The sequence below is a fragment of the Podarcis raffonei genome, chromosome 11 (genome assembly GCF_027172205.1).
Source record: "Podarcis raffonei isolate rPodRaf1 chromosome 11, rPodRaf1.pri, whole genome shotgun sequence".
NCBI classification, from domain to species: domain Eukaryota; kingdom Metazoa; phylum Chordata; class Lepidosauria; order Squamata; family Lacertidae; genus Podarcis; species Podarcis raffonei.
The window spans coordinates 7,291,123-7,306,871 of record NC_070612.1 but is presented as its reverse complement, the minus strand read 5'-3'; the positions used below and the strand labels follow the sequence as shown (position 1 = coordinate 7,306,871).

Below are 15,749 nucleotides of genomic sequence, written 5' to 3'. Positions count from 1 at the left end.
TGGGGCGGACTGCACCCCCGCACCCTCCTTGCGACGCCCCCGAGAGAGGGTTGCTACTTTTTCTACCCTGCCTGTGTGGTATCTGGAGGCATCTGACTGGACACAAAATTCTGCACTGGACTGCCACTTGACCTGGTCCAGCAGGTCACTTCTTGTATCGTGTTCTTACCCAGAAAGGTTTTCAGAAAGCAATCCTTGTCACAGATGCTGCTGGGGGCACCCATGTTTTCTCCCTACTGCTATAGAATCTTGTGGAGTTATTTGTTGTTCACACACACACAAACATACCCCTTTGATGCATACGACTCCTTACTGTAACAGAAGCAAGTTAAAGGTCCCTGGTCTGTGGGGGCTTCCAATCTAATTTCAACAGAAGAGAAGACAAGGGAGAAAGCGGAGGGAGGAGGGGAAGGAATACGAAAGTGCTGAAGGAAACTGGGTGAGAATATGTGAAAATAAATTGCCACGTTGCCAGGCTCTGTTTCTGTGAGAACTAAAGAACTGAGCCAAAGTATTTTGATTCTGAACGATGAAAGCATTGCAAAAAAAGAAAGAAAGAGAGGAAGAAGGAAAATTTATATTAGGAAAAACCGCATACAAGAAACGGTGTACAGTGGTACCTCAGGTTACATACACTTCAGGTTACAGACTCTGCTAACCCAGAAATAGTACCTTGGGTTAAGAACTTTGCTTCAGGATAAGAACGGCAGCAGCAGGAGGCCCCATTAGCTAAAGTGGTGCTTCAGGTTAAGAACAGTTTCAGGTTAAGAACAGACCTCCAGAACAAATTAAGTACTTCACCTGAGGTACCACTGTATTAGGGAAGCAATTGCAAGCCAAGGCTATGTACTTCCTCCTCTGACCCATCCCCAAACTCAGCCCTCCTGAGGTTTGGATAATCTTTAACTTCCGGCCCACTTGCCAGAAGTGGCACCATGGGTCAATCTGACAGCAGGGTTTCCAAAAACTTACATTAAATTGGGGGACCCCTGCAGAGATCTGTTGCCTGGGGGGTGCTATCAGTCTCGGGTCCCAACAGGGCATATGGACATAGGCAACTCGGCGAGGAAGAAACAGGTAAAGGGTCCAGGTCTAGGTTGCTTAAATGAACCAGGAGCAAACCTGAGGGAAGCCTACCTGCTCTGTCAGTCCTGCCCTCAAGGTCAGCCCCGACTGGCCAATAAGGCAGGCAGGTTTGGATCTAGCACCTAATAAAAAAAAGGTAAAGGGACCCCTGACCATTAGGTCCAGTCGTGACCGACTCTGGGGTTGTGGCGCTCATCTCACTTTATTGACCAAGGGAACCGGTGTACAGCTTCCGGGTCATGTGGCCAGCATGACTAAGCCACTTCTGGCGAACCAGAGCAGCACACAGAAACGCCGTTTACCTTCTCGCTAGAGTGGTACCTATTAATCTACTTGCAACTTGATTTGCTTTCAAACTGCTAGGTTGGCAGGAGCAGGGACCGAGCAACTGGAGCTCACCCCGTCGCAGGTATTCGAACTGCTGACCTTCTGACCAGCAAGTCCTAGGCTCTGTGGTTTAACCCACAGCACCACCCGCATCCCTATCTAATAGATAGAGGGGGCATTATGCCCACTCTGCCTGCTCAGGTAGGACTCCAATCCCTCAAACTCCCTTGCCAGGTCCCTAGGAAGCCTTCGCCATCCCACAATACGACCACACCTAGGCGGCAAGTGATCTTGCACAAAAACAATGGTGAATTTTCAGGAGGCCTTTTCGGGGAAATGTGGAGAACCCGGGGGGGGGGGATAGAAGGCAAAATGAAACTGCCTGCCTCACCCATTCCTAGTCATGACTCCCCACCCACAATCTTCACTTTTCTGAGCTAAACAGATCCCTTTCTTTCAACCTTTCCTTATAGGACAGTCCCCCACCCATTTTTGTAGTCTTCCTCTGAACCTGTTATAATTTGTTGACACCCATAGCAAGCAGAAGGGATCTAAGCTTGCTGGAAGACATTCTTTTGAAAGCAAAATGAAACACTTCAGAAGGCACCCCCTTCCGCATAAAACATGAGTCATTTCTAACATACACAGTATGAACCCACTTGCCACGCAGACATTAATAATAATAATTAATGTTTCCAGAGCTGCATTTCCTCTGAAGCAGGGTGAAAAAAAGTGTCATTCACTTCAAAGGTGTGTGCGTGAGCAAGGCTTTCCTAGTTAATCAGAACCAGTTCCCCCTCTGCACCAGAATAGCAGGTAGCAATTTCTTTCCACTTTCGACCCTGTGATTTTGCTACTGAGTGGAGATTCAGGTAGCAATGATTCACTTACTATCATTTCAGGGAGATCAATTAAAGCCTATGCTTACACGGAGAGGTGTTTCCAGCTTCTGTGAAAATAAAAAGTAAATAGACATCTCTCTCCTCTCTCCCTGAAGACCAGGGCTGTCTTAAGCATATGCAGTGCTGTGATGCAAAGATCCGCCCAGCACCCACATCCCCAGTCCCAGGCACGCAGGAGGGCAGAGCCAGCCAGCCAACTCAGCGTCTTGCTGGCTTGGTTGCCCCCGAACTTTTGGTGCAAAGCCGCCCACAGCAGAAGAGCCCACCAAGGCACTCCGACCGGTGGATGGGCTCTTCCCCAGACTCAACTCCTGGGCCCCAGACTCTTGGTCTGGTGCACCTGAGAGCTTGGCGCCCAGATAAGACGGCCCATCCAATGAGGCAGAGGTGGAATCTACACACATATAAAAAACGTTTTGAAAATGCTTTTTTTTAAAAAAAAACTTTTTTAAAAATACATTGAATTTTCCATAAGGCTTACCATCGCCATCTAGGGTCACATTGTATATAGCATTTAAAACACACTTAAAGCATTTTATTTACAGCTGTATAGCTGAGTCCAGAGAGAGAGAGAGAAATTTTGGGAGATGCCAGCCTCAGCTATTGAAATGTCTAGGGGAGAGAGCATGGCTGTGGCCAAAGAGGGACCCCTAGGGTTGCCTCTGATCCTTTCTTTAATTTTTAGTTACATTTTTAAAGATACAGCTGAGCTCAAGTAAGAATTCAAGGCTTGAATTTTTGTTTTTTGAAGAGATCAACTGCAGATTTGCATTCTGGTACCCACTGTTATTGAGGGGAACTCAAAGCAGTGCTAAGTTAAAGCCCCTTAGAGGTGCACTAGTGGAATGAATGGCTTATGCAACAGGAGTCGCAGAAAGCCAGAATGGCCCAATCACTCAAAAGATTGCTATAGATCTGATACTTCCTTGTTACACAACCTGTTCCGCAGCAAACTTCCACAACCGCAACTGTTGCGTTGGATCTCACATTGCACCACTTCCTTTTTTTAAAGGGGGGAATTCAAGTTATCTCATGACAATCCACAGAGCTTAAAAACAAAGGAATAGCAATATTCACTGTGCATTAAAACAAAACTCCCTTCCTCATAGAATGACAAATCTTCAGGAATAATCAATTAGGATAATGATGTATTTAGAAAACCAACCAGTTGCATCCCATAAAATGCATGCGAGTAGAACAACATTTTAACTTGGTGCAGAAAATATGATCATGGCTTTATCAGGCCTTATCAGGGAGAGTATTCCACAGATGGGCTACAACGGAAAAGACCCTCTCTTCCCACAACTCTCTTGACAAGGACTTCATATGTTGATCTTGGGAGATGGGTAGATTCATGATGAGAGATGCTTTCCATCAATGACTGAGGTCCTGAGCTGCATAAGTCTTTATGGGTTAAGATCAGCACTGAAACCACAACTGAAACTCTCCAGAAATGTGCTTCACATGCGTGAAATCTGCTTGACACATTTAGAAAGAAAACAGAATTGGAGAATGTCTTCTAAGGCCTACTGAAAGAAGTTGAGCATGCCAGACCTCTGCAATACAGAGGGAAGATTTAGAATTAGAGCAGTGTCAGTATTTTATTTTATTTTTTATTACTCTGGATACTTCTTGGTAATTTGTTTTATTTATATGCATGTGTATTGTTTCCTTATCGGTGACTTAAGTACTTCAGCTGTGTGTAGTACCTATTGAATTTCAAGGACTTAATTAATTTTAATATAATATCCAATGGTACAATTTGCTTTTCAAAGGGAATTAACTTCAGAGCCATTGAGCAGTAAAAGTAAATACAAAAATACATAGATAGCAGAAAGAAAGACATTCCCATGCCAAGCTTGATTTGCATTTATATAGTTGCCATAACAGTAATGAGGATCAATTTGCTTAATGATTCAAGATATATTGGAATAAATCACAAGGGCTGTTGGAAATTATCAGAGGCCAATTCAAAGAGATCTGGTCATTTGCTGCATCACCACATCCAAACCACTCCTTCCCAAAGATTATAAACTGATCTAGCATAAGAATAGCCTTCTCTGGCCAACCAAATGCCTCTGGGAAGTCCAAAATTAGTACTCCCCTAACCCCTTGTGGTTTCCAGCAACTGGTATTCAGAAGCATATTGCTTCTTGCTGTGGAGGCAGAGGATAGGCATCAGAATTAGTGGCCATCAATGGCCTTATCTTCCATGAATTTGGCCCATGCTCTTTAAAATCCATCTAAGTTGGCCTTAACTGTCTCCTGTAGGAACAAGTCCCATAGTTTTAACTATGTGCTGTGTTGTTGTTGTTGTTTAGTCCATGGACCAGAGCATGCCAGGCACTCCTGACTTCCACTGCCTCCTGCAGTTTGGTCAAACTCATGCTGGTAGTTCCAAGAACACTGTCCAACCATCTCATCCTCTGTCGTCCCCTTCTCCTTGTGCCCTCCATCTTTCCCAACATCAGGGTCTTTTCCAGGGAGTCTTCTCTTCTCATGAGGTGGCCAAAGTACTGGAGCCTCAGCTTCAGGATCTGTCCTTCCAGTGAGCACTCAGGGCTGATTTCCTTCAGAATGGATAGGTTTGATCTTCTTGCAGTCCATGGGACTCTCAAGAGTCTCCTCCAGCACCATAATTCAAAAGCATCAATTATTCAGTGCTCAGCCTTCTTTGTGGTCCAGCTCTCACTTCCATATATCACTGCTGGGAACACCATAGCTTTAACTATATGGACCTTTGTTGGCAATGTGCTGTGTAGCTGTCCCAAATTATCCAACCTTCAGCTTCATTGCATGTCCACAAGTTCCAGTGTTATGAAAGAGAGAGAGAGACTTTTCTCTCTCTCCACTTCCTCCATGTAAACTTCTCTCATGTTGCTCTAATTCCCATTTTCTCTAAACTAAAATGTCCCAGATGCTGCAAATATTTTCATGAAACCAGGAACATAGGATACAAGTCTGGTCCATCTAGTGTGTTATTATTTGTTCTGACTTGCAGTAGCTCCCCAAGTTCTCAAGCAGAGCTTTCTTCCATTCTCTGCTACCCGATTCTTTGCTTGGAGACACCAGGGATTGATCCTCCAATCTTCTGCATGAGAAGCAGGTTTTATGGTCCCTCCCTGTAGTGCTTGACAGAAACCTTCATGTAACGTGACACTTGCCTGAGTGTGCCACGGCGGGAAGATGGCCCAACCTGGGTCCTAGGAGATTTTAAGATGTGGCTAATCAAAGCTCAACACCAAGAATTCTAATTAACCAACTAAACTCTGTATAGACTAAAGAGCAGGGACACCAAGCAAATGAACATGGGCTGTTTTGCTCCATCAACATCTTCAAGGGATTGCTCTTGGGAATGCTAATGTGTGTCAAAGAAAAATCAATAACCAAAACAATATTGTATAACAGGCACCATTTGGTCCTACTTGACTGCCACTGCTGGGTGATTTCAAAGGGAGGGGAGATTTTGCAGGTATGACAGAACCTGGCGTAAGATTGATTTCCCTCTTCTGAAATGGAAAGTAGGGGTGTTAATCATGGCAGCATGTAGTCCTAGCTACACATTGGGACACTGCAGTAATAATTCAAATCCCTATTATTGTTGTTTATTGTTTAGTCGTTTAGTCATGTCCAACTCTTGGTGAACCCATGGACCAGAGCTCCCAGGCACTCCTGTCTTCCACTGCCTCCTGCAGTTTGGTCAAATTCATGTTAGTAGCTTTGAGAACACTGTCCAACCATCTCGTCCTCTGTCGTCCCCTTCTCCTTGTGCCCTCCATCTTTCCCAACGTCAGGGTCTTTTCCAGGGAGTCTTCTCTTCTCATGAGGTGGCCAAAGTATTGGAGCCTCAGCTTCAGGATCTGTCCTTCCTGTGAGCACTCATGGCTTATTTCCTTCAGAATGGATAGTTTTGATCTTCTTGCAGTCCATGGGACTCTCAAGAATTTCCTCCAGCACCATAATTCAAAAGCATCAATTCTTCAGCCATCAACCTTCTTTATGGTCCAGCTCTCACTTCCATACATCACTACTGGGAAAACCATAGCTTTAACTATACGGACCTTTGTCGGCAAGGTGATGTCTTTGCTTTTTAAGATGATGTCTAGGTTTGTCATTGCTTTTCTCCCAAGAAGCAGGCGTATTTTAATTTCGTGACTGCTGTCACCATCTGCAGTGATCATGGTGCCCAACAAAATAAAATCTCTCACTGCCTCCATTTCTTCCCCTTCTATTTGCCAGGAGGCGATGGGACCAATCAGCTATGGTTAGAGATGGGCTACTCCACCAACAATGGTTTCCCTCAGTTCCTTGTATTTCCAGTTTTAAGTTCAGTTTCCTCATTTCTTCATCAGTTTTCATGATTTTTTTTAATGCATGGGGGTAACAGGGCCAATTAACTATTGAAACCCTTTTGCATGCATAATAAGGAGCATTTGGCTAGTAAATACTGGTTGGAGAGTAGATTTTACTTGTTGCAGTCACACACACACACACATGGATGCTTGTAGGTAATAAAATAGCAAAGTTGTTGATTGTAGGAAGTACAGAATTGGGATATAAATGTTTCTAGTTTGAATCTAAGTAACTAGTCTAGCTCCTTTGATCTCGAAGAGGATAAATAAAGACAACTTCTCATATTTAAGTCTGAGAGAGGTGTATGAGCAGGATAGATTAAAGGTGCAGGGGCAGTCTGGGGATACCAAATATCAGGCAGCCCAAGTGATGGGCTCTTAGGTGCAGAGGGCTAGTTTGGATTGTAGCATAGGACCTGACTGTCCATATGTTCCTGCTGATAAATGGTCTTTCTCAGGCACGTTGTTGGGAACTCCCGGTCCTTCTCCTCGCCTCACAGCTCACTGCACAAGCGAGGCACACCATCCATCACCATAAACACACCGCCTGTCTTGCATTGTTGTTTAATTAAACAACAGAGATAATTTGCAGCCCATGTTGCAGTATAAATATTGTCCGACGCTTCGGCTCCATTTAACCTTAACAAGAAAATATGAATAACAAGACGGGGCGTGAAATATACAGTGGAGCAAAATAATCTATACAAATATTAGCTGGTGCTTATTTTCCACTTGGAAGACAGCAGCCTATGACTATGGGGGGAAGGCAACAGTTTGTGTAGATTTTTTTTTTAATGTTATGCAAGCATAAAAGCCAATTTGCTAAACCGAAAAAGTAATAGACTGAGGAAGCAAACTTTGAAAGGTTTTCTTTAAATAATAATAACCAAAGCTGACCTCCCCACAGCTGCTTTTCAACCGATGAGACATGAAGTACACCTTCCTCCTCTCCACAGATCAAATGTTCAGCCTTCACCAGCTGCTTAGGAAAGGTCCGTAGCTCATTGGTGGAGCATCTACGTTGCATGCAGATGGTCCCAGGTTCAATGTCTGGCATCTTTGGGTAGGGCTTGGAATATACCCAGTCTAGGAATCCTGGAGAGCCTCTGCCAGCCACGTTAGCCAATAAGGAGAAAGTTGGGACAATAGTGTGACGCAAGGCAGCTTTCTAGGTTCCTAGTGTTCTTGAAGCTACCAACATGAGTTTGACCAAACTGCGGGAAGTAGTGGAAGACAGGGAGTGCCTGGCGTGCTCTGGTCCATGGAATCACGAAGAGTCAGACACGACTAAATGATTAAACAACAACAACAACAGAGTTCTATGAAAACTACAACACCCCAGCAGATAAAATATCAGAGATAATCAACTAGGCATAAGAGAACATCTAATCTCATCAAACATTTGAAATAGAGCAATATCTTGAGCCCAGGATTATTGGTTTGTTTTTATGCTTGTGCTTTTTTTATTAGGTATCCCATCTTCTCATTTTATATTTTTATGGTGTGAGCTGCCCTGTGATATTCCTATGAATGGCGGTATATAAACTTAATAAATAAATAATCAAAGATGACAAAGCAGCCTCACTGGGGAGAGCATTCTGCAGGCAGCAAAAGGGGGGCACTTTTGAAAAGACTCTATAGGAGTCTTATCTATAGGATGCTGTAGTGCACATACCCCCCCACCTCCGATAGCATAAGAAGAATGAATTATGCAAGGAAATTTCTGTGATTCATGCATGTTGCAGAATTATTCCTTTCTCGTTGCAGAAATTAAAGTTGCATTGCTGCCCAACTTTGTCTTTTTTCTTCCCTTAGCTTAGAATGCCTGCAGTCCTGCTTATATGGTTTATTTCCTTTCTCTTATGCTTCTCCCCTTGCAGAGGATGCTTATAAAACACAAGTACGTATAGATGATGAGCCTGCTTATTTGGACATTCTGGACACTGCTGGACAAGTGAGTAGTTTCTCTGCCTGGACAATTTGAGCTGCCAATGAAAGTTGCCACAGAGTGTGCGTGAGGATACTGAAAAAATAAGGGAAGCCTACATATACATATGTGTGTGTGTGTGTGTGTGTGTGTGTGTGTGTGTGTATGTATGTGTGTATATATATATATATATATATATATATATATATATATATATATTAAGGTGAGAACTCCCCTTCCTCTAAAACAGTGGTTCTCAACCTGTGGGTCCCCACATGTTGTTGGACTACAACTCCCATCATCCCTAGCTAGCAAGGCCAGAGCTTAGGGATGATGGGAGTTGTAGTCCAACAACATCAGGGGACCCACAGGTTGAGAACTGCTGCTCTAAAACATGGGTAGGCAAACTAAGGTCCGTGGGCTGGATCCGGACCAATCGCCTTCTAAATCTGGCCTGCAGACGGTCTGGGAATCAGCGTGTTTTTACATGAGTCGAATGTGTCATTTTATTTAAAATGCATCTCTGGGTTATTTGTGGGGCATAGGAATTCATATACTTCTTCCAATCTTCTGTAAATCTCTGGTCCCACAGGTTTCGAATCCTTCCTGTCGTTTTGTCCAATTCTGCATAGTCCATTAATTCCATCTGCCATTCTTCTTTCATCAGAATTTCTTCTTGCTTCCATTTCTGGGCTAACAATACTCTTGCGGCTGCCACATTGGTTTCTCACCACCACCACTATAGGTGAGAACTTCAGTCTGAACACAGAGCCACATTCCCCAAAACTGCCAGGTTTTGCCTGATAACATCAATGGGTGTTGGCTAGACAACGCCTTGGCAATCACCAGTGTGCAGTCAGCGAAGTGTGTTGCGTGACTGTGTTTAGGGAGGTGCATTTAGAAAAGGAACAGGAGATCAAGAGACTGTTTGTCAGAGGCTCAGGAGCAGAAGAGCAGGGGAGAGAGCAAATAGAGAGCGGAGGAGAGGAATCAGAGGGGAGCGTAGGGGAATATGACAGTGCACCGAGAGATTCCATGAGCTTCTCCAGCGAATCAGAAGATTCCCAGGAGGGGGCGCCTATGGTAAGGGCGAGGCGAGTCCCAGGGGGGACGATCCATAAACAAGGAACCAGAGGGGAGTCCCAAAGGAGTAGCGGAGGATTAGGACCAGTTCCCCCACCAGAGCACAGTGGGGGGGAAGAGTCACGTGAGTCAGGACCAGCTTCTCCTCCATCGGGGAGTGGGGAAACGGAGGGAAGGCCAGGTCCAGCTAGCCTCCCCGAAAGGGGGAGCAGTGACACAAGTGTAACGGTCAGAAGGAAAGTGGGAGGCTGCGCGCGCACGCCAAGTTCAAATGTGGAGGAGCGCGGGACAGCAGAAAACCCGGATTGGGAGCCAGGTCCTAAAGCCCGAAAGAGGGGGGGAGAAGAGTCGGCAGAATCAGCGTCAGAAGAATCTAGGAGGGCTGAGACTCCGACTAGCAGGAGGACCCAGAGAAAGAAGGAACAGAGGAAGAGGTGGAGTAAGGCTAGAATCTTAAGCTGGTGTCAGGGGGGAGGAGATTCAGATGGGACTTCTACGGTCTGATGCATAGACGTAGCGTTGCGCGCTGCGCGTCTGGAAATGAAACTGAACTTCAATAAAGACTTTTTAACTTGAGGAAGAAGCGGCGTTGGTCTTGTGTGAGCTGGGACCTTGGGCAGCGCTGACACTGTTTGAAAATGTACCTAACAGTTGTGGAGGATCTGTTCCAAGGTACAGAGACTCCCATTTGCTTTTGTTATTGTTGTCAGAGGAATGGGAAACAGAAGGTAGATCTTATTAACTCACTGGCAGGGAGCTAGGATGCTTTCTTTCCCCCCTTTGAAGCATCATATTCCCTGAGATTGAACATTGATAATGGCAATCATTGCATCTGTCCTGCACTGTCTCTGTGGACTCTTGTTTATTGATGCTAATTAATGTTTTGCATTCCAGTGTTCAAAGATGTTATAGAAAGTAAACGCATTTGATGTTTATCTTAATGGATATCTAGTGAGTTAAGCCTGTATGATGATATTGAACATTTTGGCAATCTACAAGGGTTAAGTGCAGTTTCATAGTGGCTAAGTGCAATCAGGACACTTTTAATAGAGGTAAAAGTCCTATTTGCATAACTACCTGAAGAACAAAAGATCCCAGTCCCCCCCCCAACCCCCCCAAAAAACCTAAAGATGTGTACAATCTACAGTAAAGTGTATTCAGTATTTACAAGAAACTATATAAATCATATTTCAAACCAAGCTTCTTGCAGCTTTCCACATAATTGTATTCTGGGCAATAATTATATTTTAAAATGCCTTCTTCTAATAAAATAAAAATAATTTTCACAAACTGTTTTCCCACCTGTTGCATTATTGCTTCAAAATAAGAATTTCTTTCCAAGGTCGGTGATTGGGGGGAAATGTCAGTTCAGTGATGCAATGGAAATGGTATCAGCTGTTGAGTGTGGGTGTTTATTTACAGGCAAATTATGCCAAGAGAAAACTATTATTTAATCATTGCAAATAATTAATTAGATACGGATGATAATAATATAATGATATTCAAAAAAGTTTATATTTGTCTATCTGTCTATCTAGCTATACATCATAGGCTTGGGAGGGGTAAATCCTCACTCAATACCTACATTTCCAACATTGGATGGTAATAATTACAACGCGGGTGGTGCTGTGGGTTAAACCACAGAGCCTAGGACTTGCCGATCAGAAGGTCGGCGTTCAAATCCCCGCGATGGGGTGAGCTCCCATTGCTCGGTCCCTGCTCCTGCCCACCTAGCAGTTCGAAAGCACGTCAAAGTGCAAGTAGATAAATAGGTACCGCTCCGGCAGGAAGGTAAATGACGTTTCCTTGTGCTGCTCTGGTTCGCCAGAAGCAGCTTAGTCATGCTGACCACATGACTCAGAAACTCCCTCGGCCAGTAAAGTGAGATGAGCGCCACAACCCCAGAGACGGCCACGACTGGACCTAATGGTCAGGGGTCCCTTTACCTTTACCTTTATTTTAATTGGAATCTTACATGGCACACCACATATCACCCATTGATAGGTTACAGTCAGGAGTCTTTCACAGCCCTATCTGGGGATACCAGCAATTGAACCAGGGATCTTCTGCATGCAACTTGCTCTACCATGGAGCTAAGGTCTTTCACTACACTGAAATAGACCATTCGTCCATCTAGCTCAGTGTTGTCCACCTTGACTAGCAATGTCTCACCAGGTTTTCAAGCAAGGGGACATCCCTAGCCCTACCTGGAAATGTCAAGGTTTGAGCCTTAGACCTTCTGCACATGAAGCAAATGTTCTACCACTGAGGTATGACTATTCCCTGGTGGAATCTAGTGAGCATTCCTGGGGCAGGACCTGGGATCTTCTACATTCAAAGCAAATTCTCCACAATGGAGCTTTTGCCTTCTCTATCCTGCTTCTTGGTTATACCAGAGTGTGATGAGATGTTGACAAAAAACAATGAAATTTTGAAATCCCACTTTTATACATAGATACCTTGTTCAGAAAGGGGAGCGTAGGATAAGGACAAAGTAAGAGAAGTGTTGAATGGTTTATTTAAATGTAAAGGTTCATCATTGTTGCACCCGATGTGTATGTCTTTAAGGGGCCAGAGCAAGGGCCAGAGTAAGATAACGAGACCCAGCTTTACAGCTGTGAAGCACAGCAGGTGCTGCTGAGTTGTATTTGATTAAGGTGTGTCAGCATTTGGGTGTAGTATATAAGGAGCAGCACCTAGCTCTCCCATTACCCTGGGGGATGGGTTGGTGGTTGGGTCTGGTTTGGTTGTTAATGTATTTAGTGTAAAAGGAGTTTTTGTTTTTCTTATTAAAACCTTGTTTATTTTTGAGTCCTTTCTTTTTAATGCATGGTCTCCCCAGCAAGCTCTCTGCAGCGTTACCATACTGCAAACAGCCAACATCTTTGGTTATGGGCCCAGCTGCTGAGTGGATGACTGCATATTTTTGGACTCTGAGAAAGGTTTGAAAACTCCTTCTCCTGTTAGCGTAGTTCTGTGGGTCTGGAAGAGTTCCAGAATGGTTGACCGGGTTCCTGAAGCTGAGAAGGCTCTGGTCTTCCCACAGCTAACAGATGAGAACTATAGTTTATGGTCTTTTCGGGTGGAGGCGCTTTTGACCTCTAGAGAAGTATGGACCTATGTAACTGATGACCCTCCTGACCCTGTGACTAATGCTTGGTCGAAAGGAGATGCAAAAGCCAGGGCGATAATTAATTTGGCAGTCAGCGACCAGCAAGTAGTCTATATAAGAAATAAGAAAACTGCCAAAGAAATGTGGGACAGTCTTGCAGCAGTGCATGTTAGAAAAGAGTCAGCATCTGCATTGACGTTTTTCAAGCAGTTGTACCAGACGAAGTTGCAGCCTGGTGGTGATTTGGTAGCACACTTGAAACGTCTGGAGGCAATACGTGGCGAATTAATTAGAAGGGACATGGAGATACCTGATATTCAGTATGTTTTTATCATACTTTGTTCCCTTAATGAGGACTTTGATGGTATAGCTAGCCAGATATCTGCCGTTCCACCAGCACAATTAACTGTGGAAGGGGTGACGGCAAGATTAATGGGCGAGTTGGACAGAAGGGAGGCTTGTGCCATAAGCACTCCTATTTCCAGAAGTAATGAGGAACGCCATATGCAAACGTGTGGTGATACAACTGTATTTAAAGCTGCCAAGCGTTGTTGGTTCTGCAATAAGCAAGGACATTTTGCAAAGGACTGCAGATCCAAAAGAAAGCAAAGTACTCCCAAGCCTGTTTCTGTTCATCAGTCACGGTTGTCAGCCCAGCAGCCGACATCGTATAGTAGAGACAGAAACGAGCCGCGAGTTTTCCATGCTAGGACAACAGATCGTAAAAGACTTAAACGTGCCAAGTGGAAGTCTTTTGTTGTGGACTCAGGAGCATCTCAGCATATTTGCAACGATCGAAGCTTGTTTATTTCTTTCGAAGAGGAAATTGGTAATGTACATTTAGCCAATTCACAAGTCTTGCAGTCGCTTGGCAGGGGTACTGTTAAACTTGACTCTTTAAACATTACAATAGCGAACTGCATTTACTGCCCGTCAGTGGACAATTTATTGTCAGTAAGGTGCTTTGCTCGTCAAGGCATAACTGTGCGTTTCTTAAAGTCAATGTGTGAGTTTTTCGATGGGAACAAACGTCTATTATATGCCCGGGAATCTGCTGGTTTATATAGACTGTATTTTCGCACCTACTCACAATTGCCTATAAATTGCAGAGCAGCACAGTCAAGCCAGGGGTTGAGGAATGTAAGGCCTCATTCCGGGTGTGTCCATGAGGCACACAGAATTCTGGGACACCTGAATTTTGCTGATGTAATTAAGACAAAGAATATTGTTGATGGCCTCAACTTAAAACCATGTAAATTCTTTATGCAATGTCTATCCTGTTGCAAGAATAAGATTAAGGTTGCACGCAAGGGTAGATGCTCAGATAGGAAAGTAACTGAGCCATTTGAGCGTGTACATTGTGATTTAGTTGGGCCACTCCCACCATCATTAGGAGGTTCTAAGTACTGGCTTACTCTGAAAAACCCACTTTAACAAACCAATTAAGAACCTGTTTTCTGACCGGGGTGGAGAATTTGTTTCTGAGGATTTTGAGAATTTCCTGGAAGCGCAGGGGACTACTCATGAGTTATCTTGCCCCCGAAGTCCCTGGCAAAATGGGCTTGTTGAAGTTGTGCAGCGTGACCTACAGGCAGGGGTTAAAACGTATCTGCACGATGCTAATCTGCCCAAAGACTTTTGGGCTGAAGCACTTAATGCTTTTTGTTATGTTAAAAATCGCAGTTATCATTCTGGTTTAGATGTCACCCCCTATGAGAAGCTGTTTAAAAAACGCCCTAATCTGAAACACCTACGCATTTGGGGTTCAGATGTAATTATGCATTATCCCGCTAAGCAGAAATTGGGTGAACGTAGTGTCCAGGGAAAATTAATGGGCTACCAGCAGGGGGCGTACAGAATTTACATACCAGCAACTGGCAAATTTCATATTACCAGAAGCATGATACAAACTGTAAATTGGAATGGAGTTGCTGTCTTCCAAGATACTGATGGTATAGATAATACTGAGGAAGAAGAGGCAGCAGCAGCAGCAGCAGGAAATGGTGCTTCTAAATTAATGGAAAAAGACAAAAAGTCTGTTGAATCTGATTTGTTTGATGATTTAAAGTCACAGGCACCCGAGGGGAGGTTAGATTCTCTTGAGTTTTCTGATCGTGAGCTTAGCCTACAGGCATCTCTTCAATCTGACAATGATTTACAACCTGAAACTAGTGGTTCACTTAGTCCCATTAAGTCTGAGGAGTCTGACTCTCCTTCCGGACTGAGACGTTCAGATAGAAAGAGACAGAAGCCACAACGTTTTGCAGATGAACATTTTAATACTGTGTATGCCAATAAGGCAGTTTTTGAGCCAAAAAGCTACAATGATGTTCAGAAATTACCTAAGCAACAAGCTGCAAATTGGTATAAAGCTATGAACTCTGAGATAGCTTCTTTAAAAGAGCATAACACTTGGTCTCTTGTACCACAAACCCCAGATATGAGACTTATTGATTCAAAATGGGTTTATAGAATTAAAATGAATGACAAAAATGAAGTTGTAAGGTACAAAGCAAGACTAGTTGCTAGGGGTTTTCAACAAATTCCAGGCGAAGATTATGATTTGTGTTATTCACCAAGCGTAAAATATGAAACAGTTAAGCTTTTGTTAAAAGATGCATCACAATGTGGAAGAGTCCACTATGCAATGTTTCTCTGCTCTTAAGAGAGTGGTAATGTACCTTAAACACACCAAACATTATAGGCTGCAGTTTACAACATGTATTGACAAAGGTTTTGAAATTTTCTGCGATGCATCTCATGCAGTGGAACAAAATAATTGCAGGGGTGTGTCTGGTATGGTGTTTTGTTATAACGGTTGTCCATTTGAATGGAAGTCCCAGACACAAACCATTATTTGTCTCTCCACAACAGAGAGTGAATTATGTGCATGCGTTCAGGCCACTCGTGATGTAGAATAGTATCTGCAAGTATTTGCAGACCTACAGATGCAAGTAACA

The 15,749-nt window shown here is 43.8% G+C and overlaps 1 protein-coding gene across 1 annotated transcript in view; it reads left to right on the top strand.

Annotated features, from left to right (window-relative positions):
- The window catches only part of RIT2 (Ras like without CAAX 2), a 199,646-nt gene that overhangs the window by 84,079 nt on the left and 99,818 nt on the right, over positions 1–15,749 (top strand). Inside the window, exon 3 of the mRNA XM_053409284.1 lies at positions 8,548–8,621. Coding sequence (XP_053265259.1) covers positions 8,548–8,621 — 74 coding nt within the window. The remainder of the gene's footprint in view (positions 1–8,547; positions 8,622–15,749) is intronic.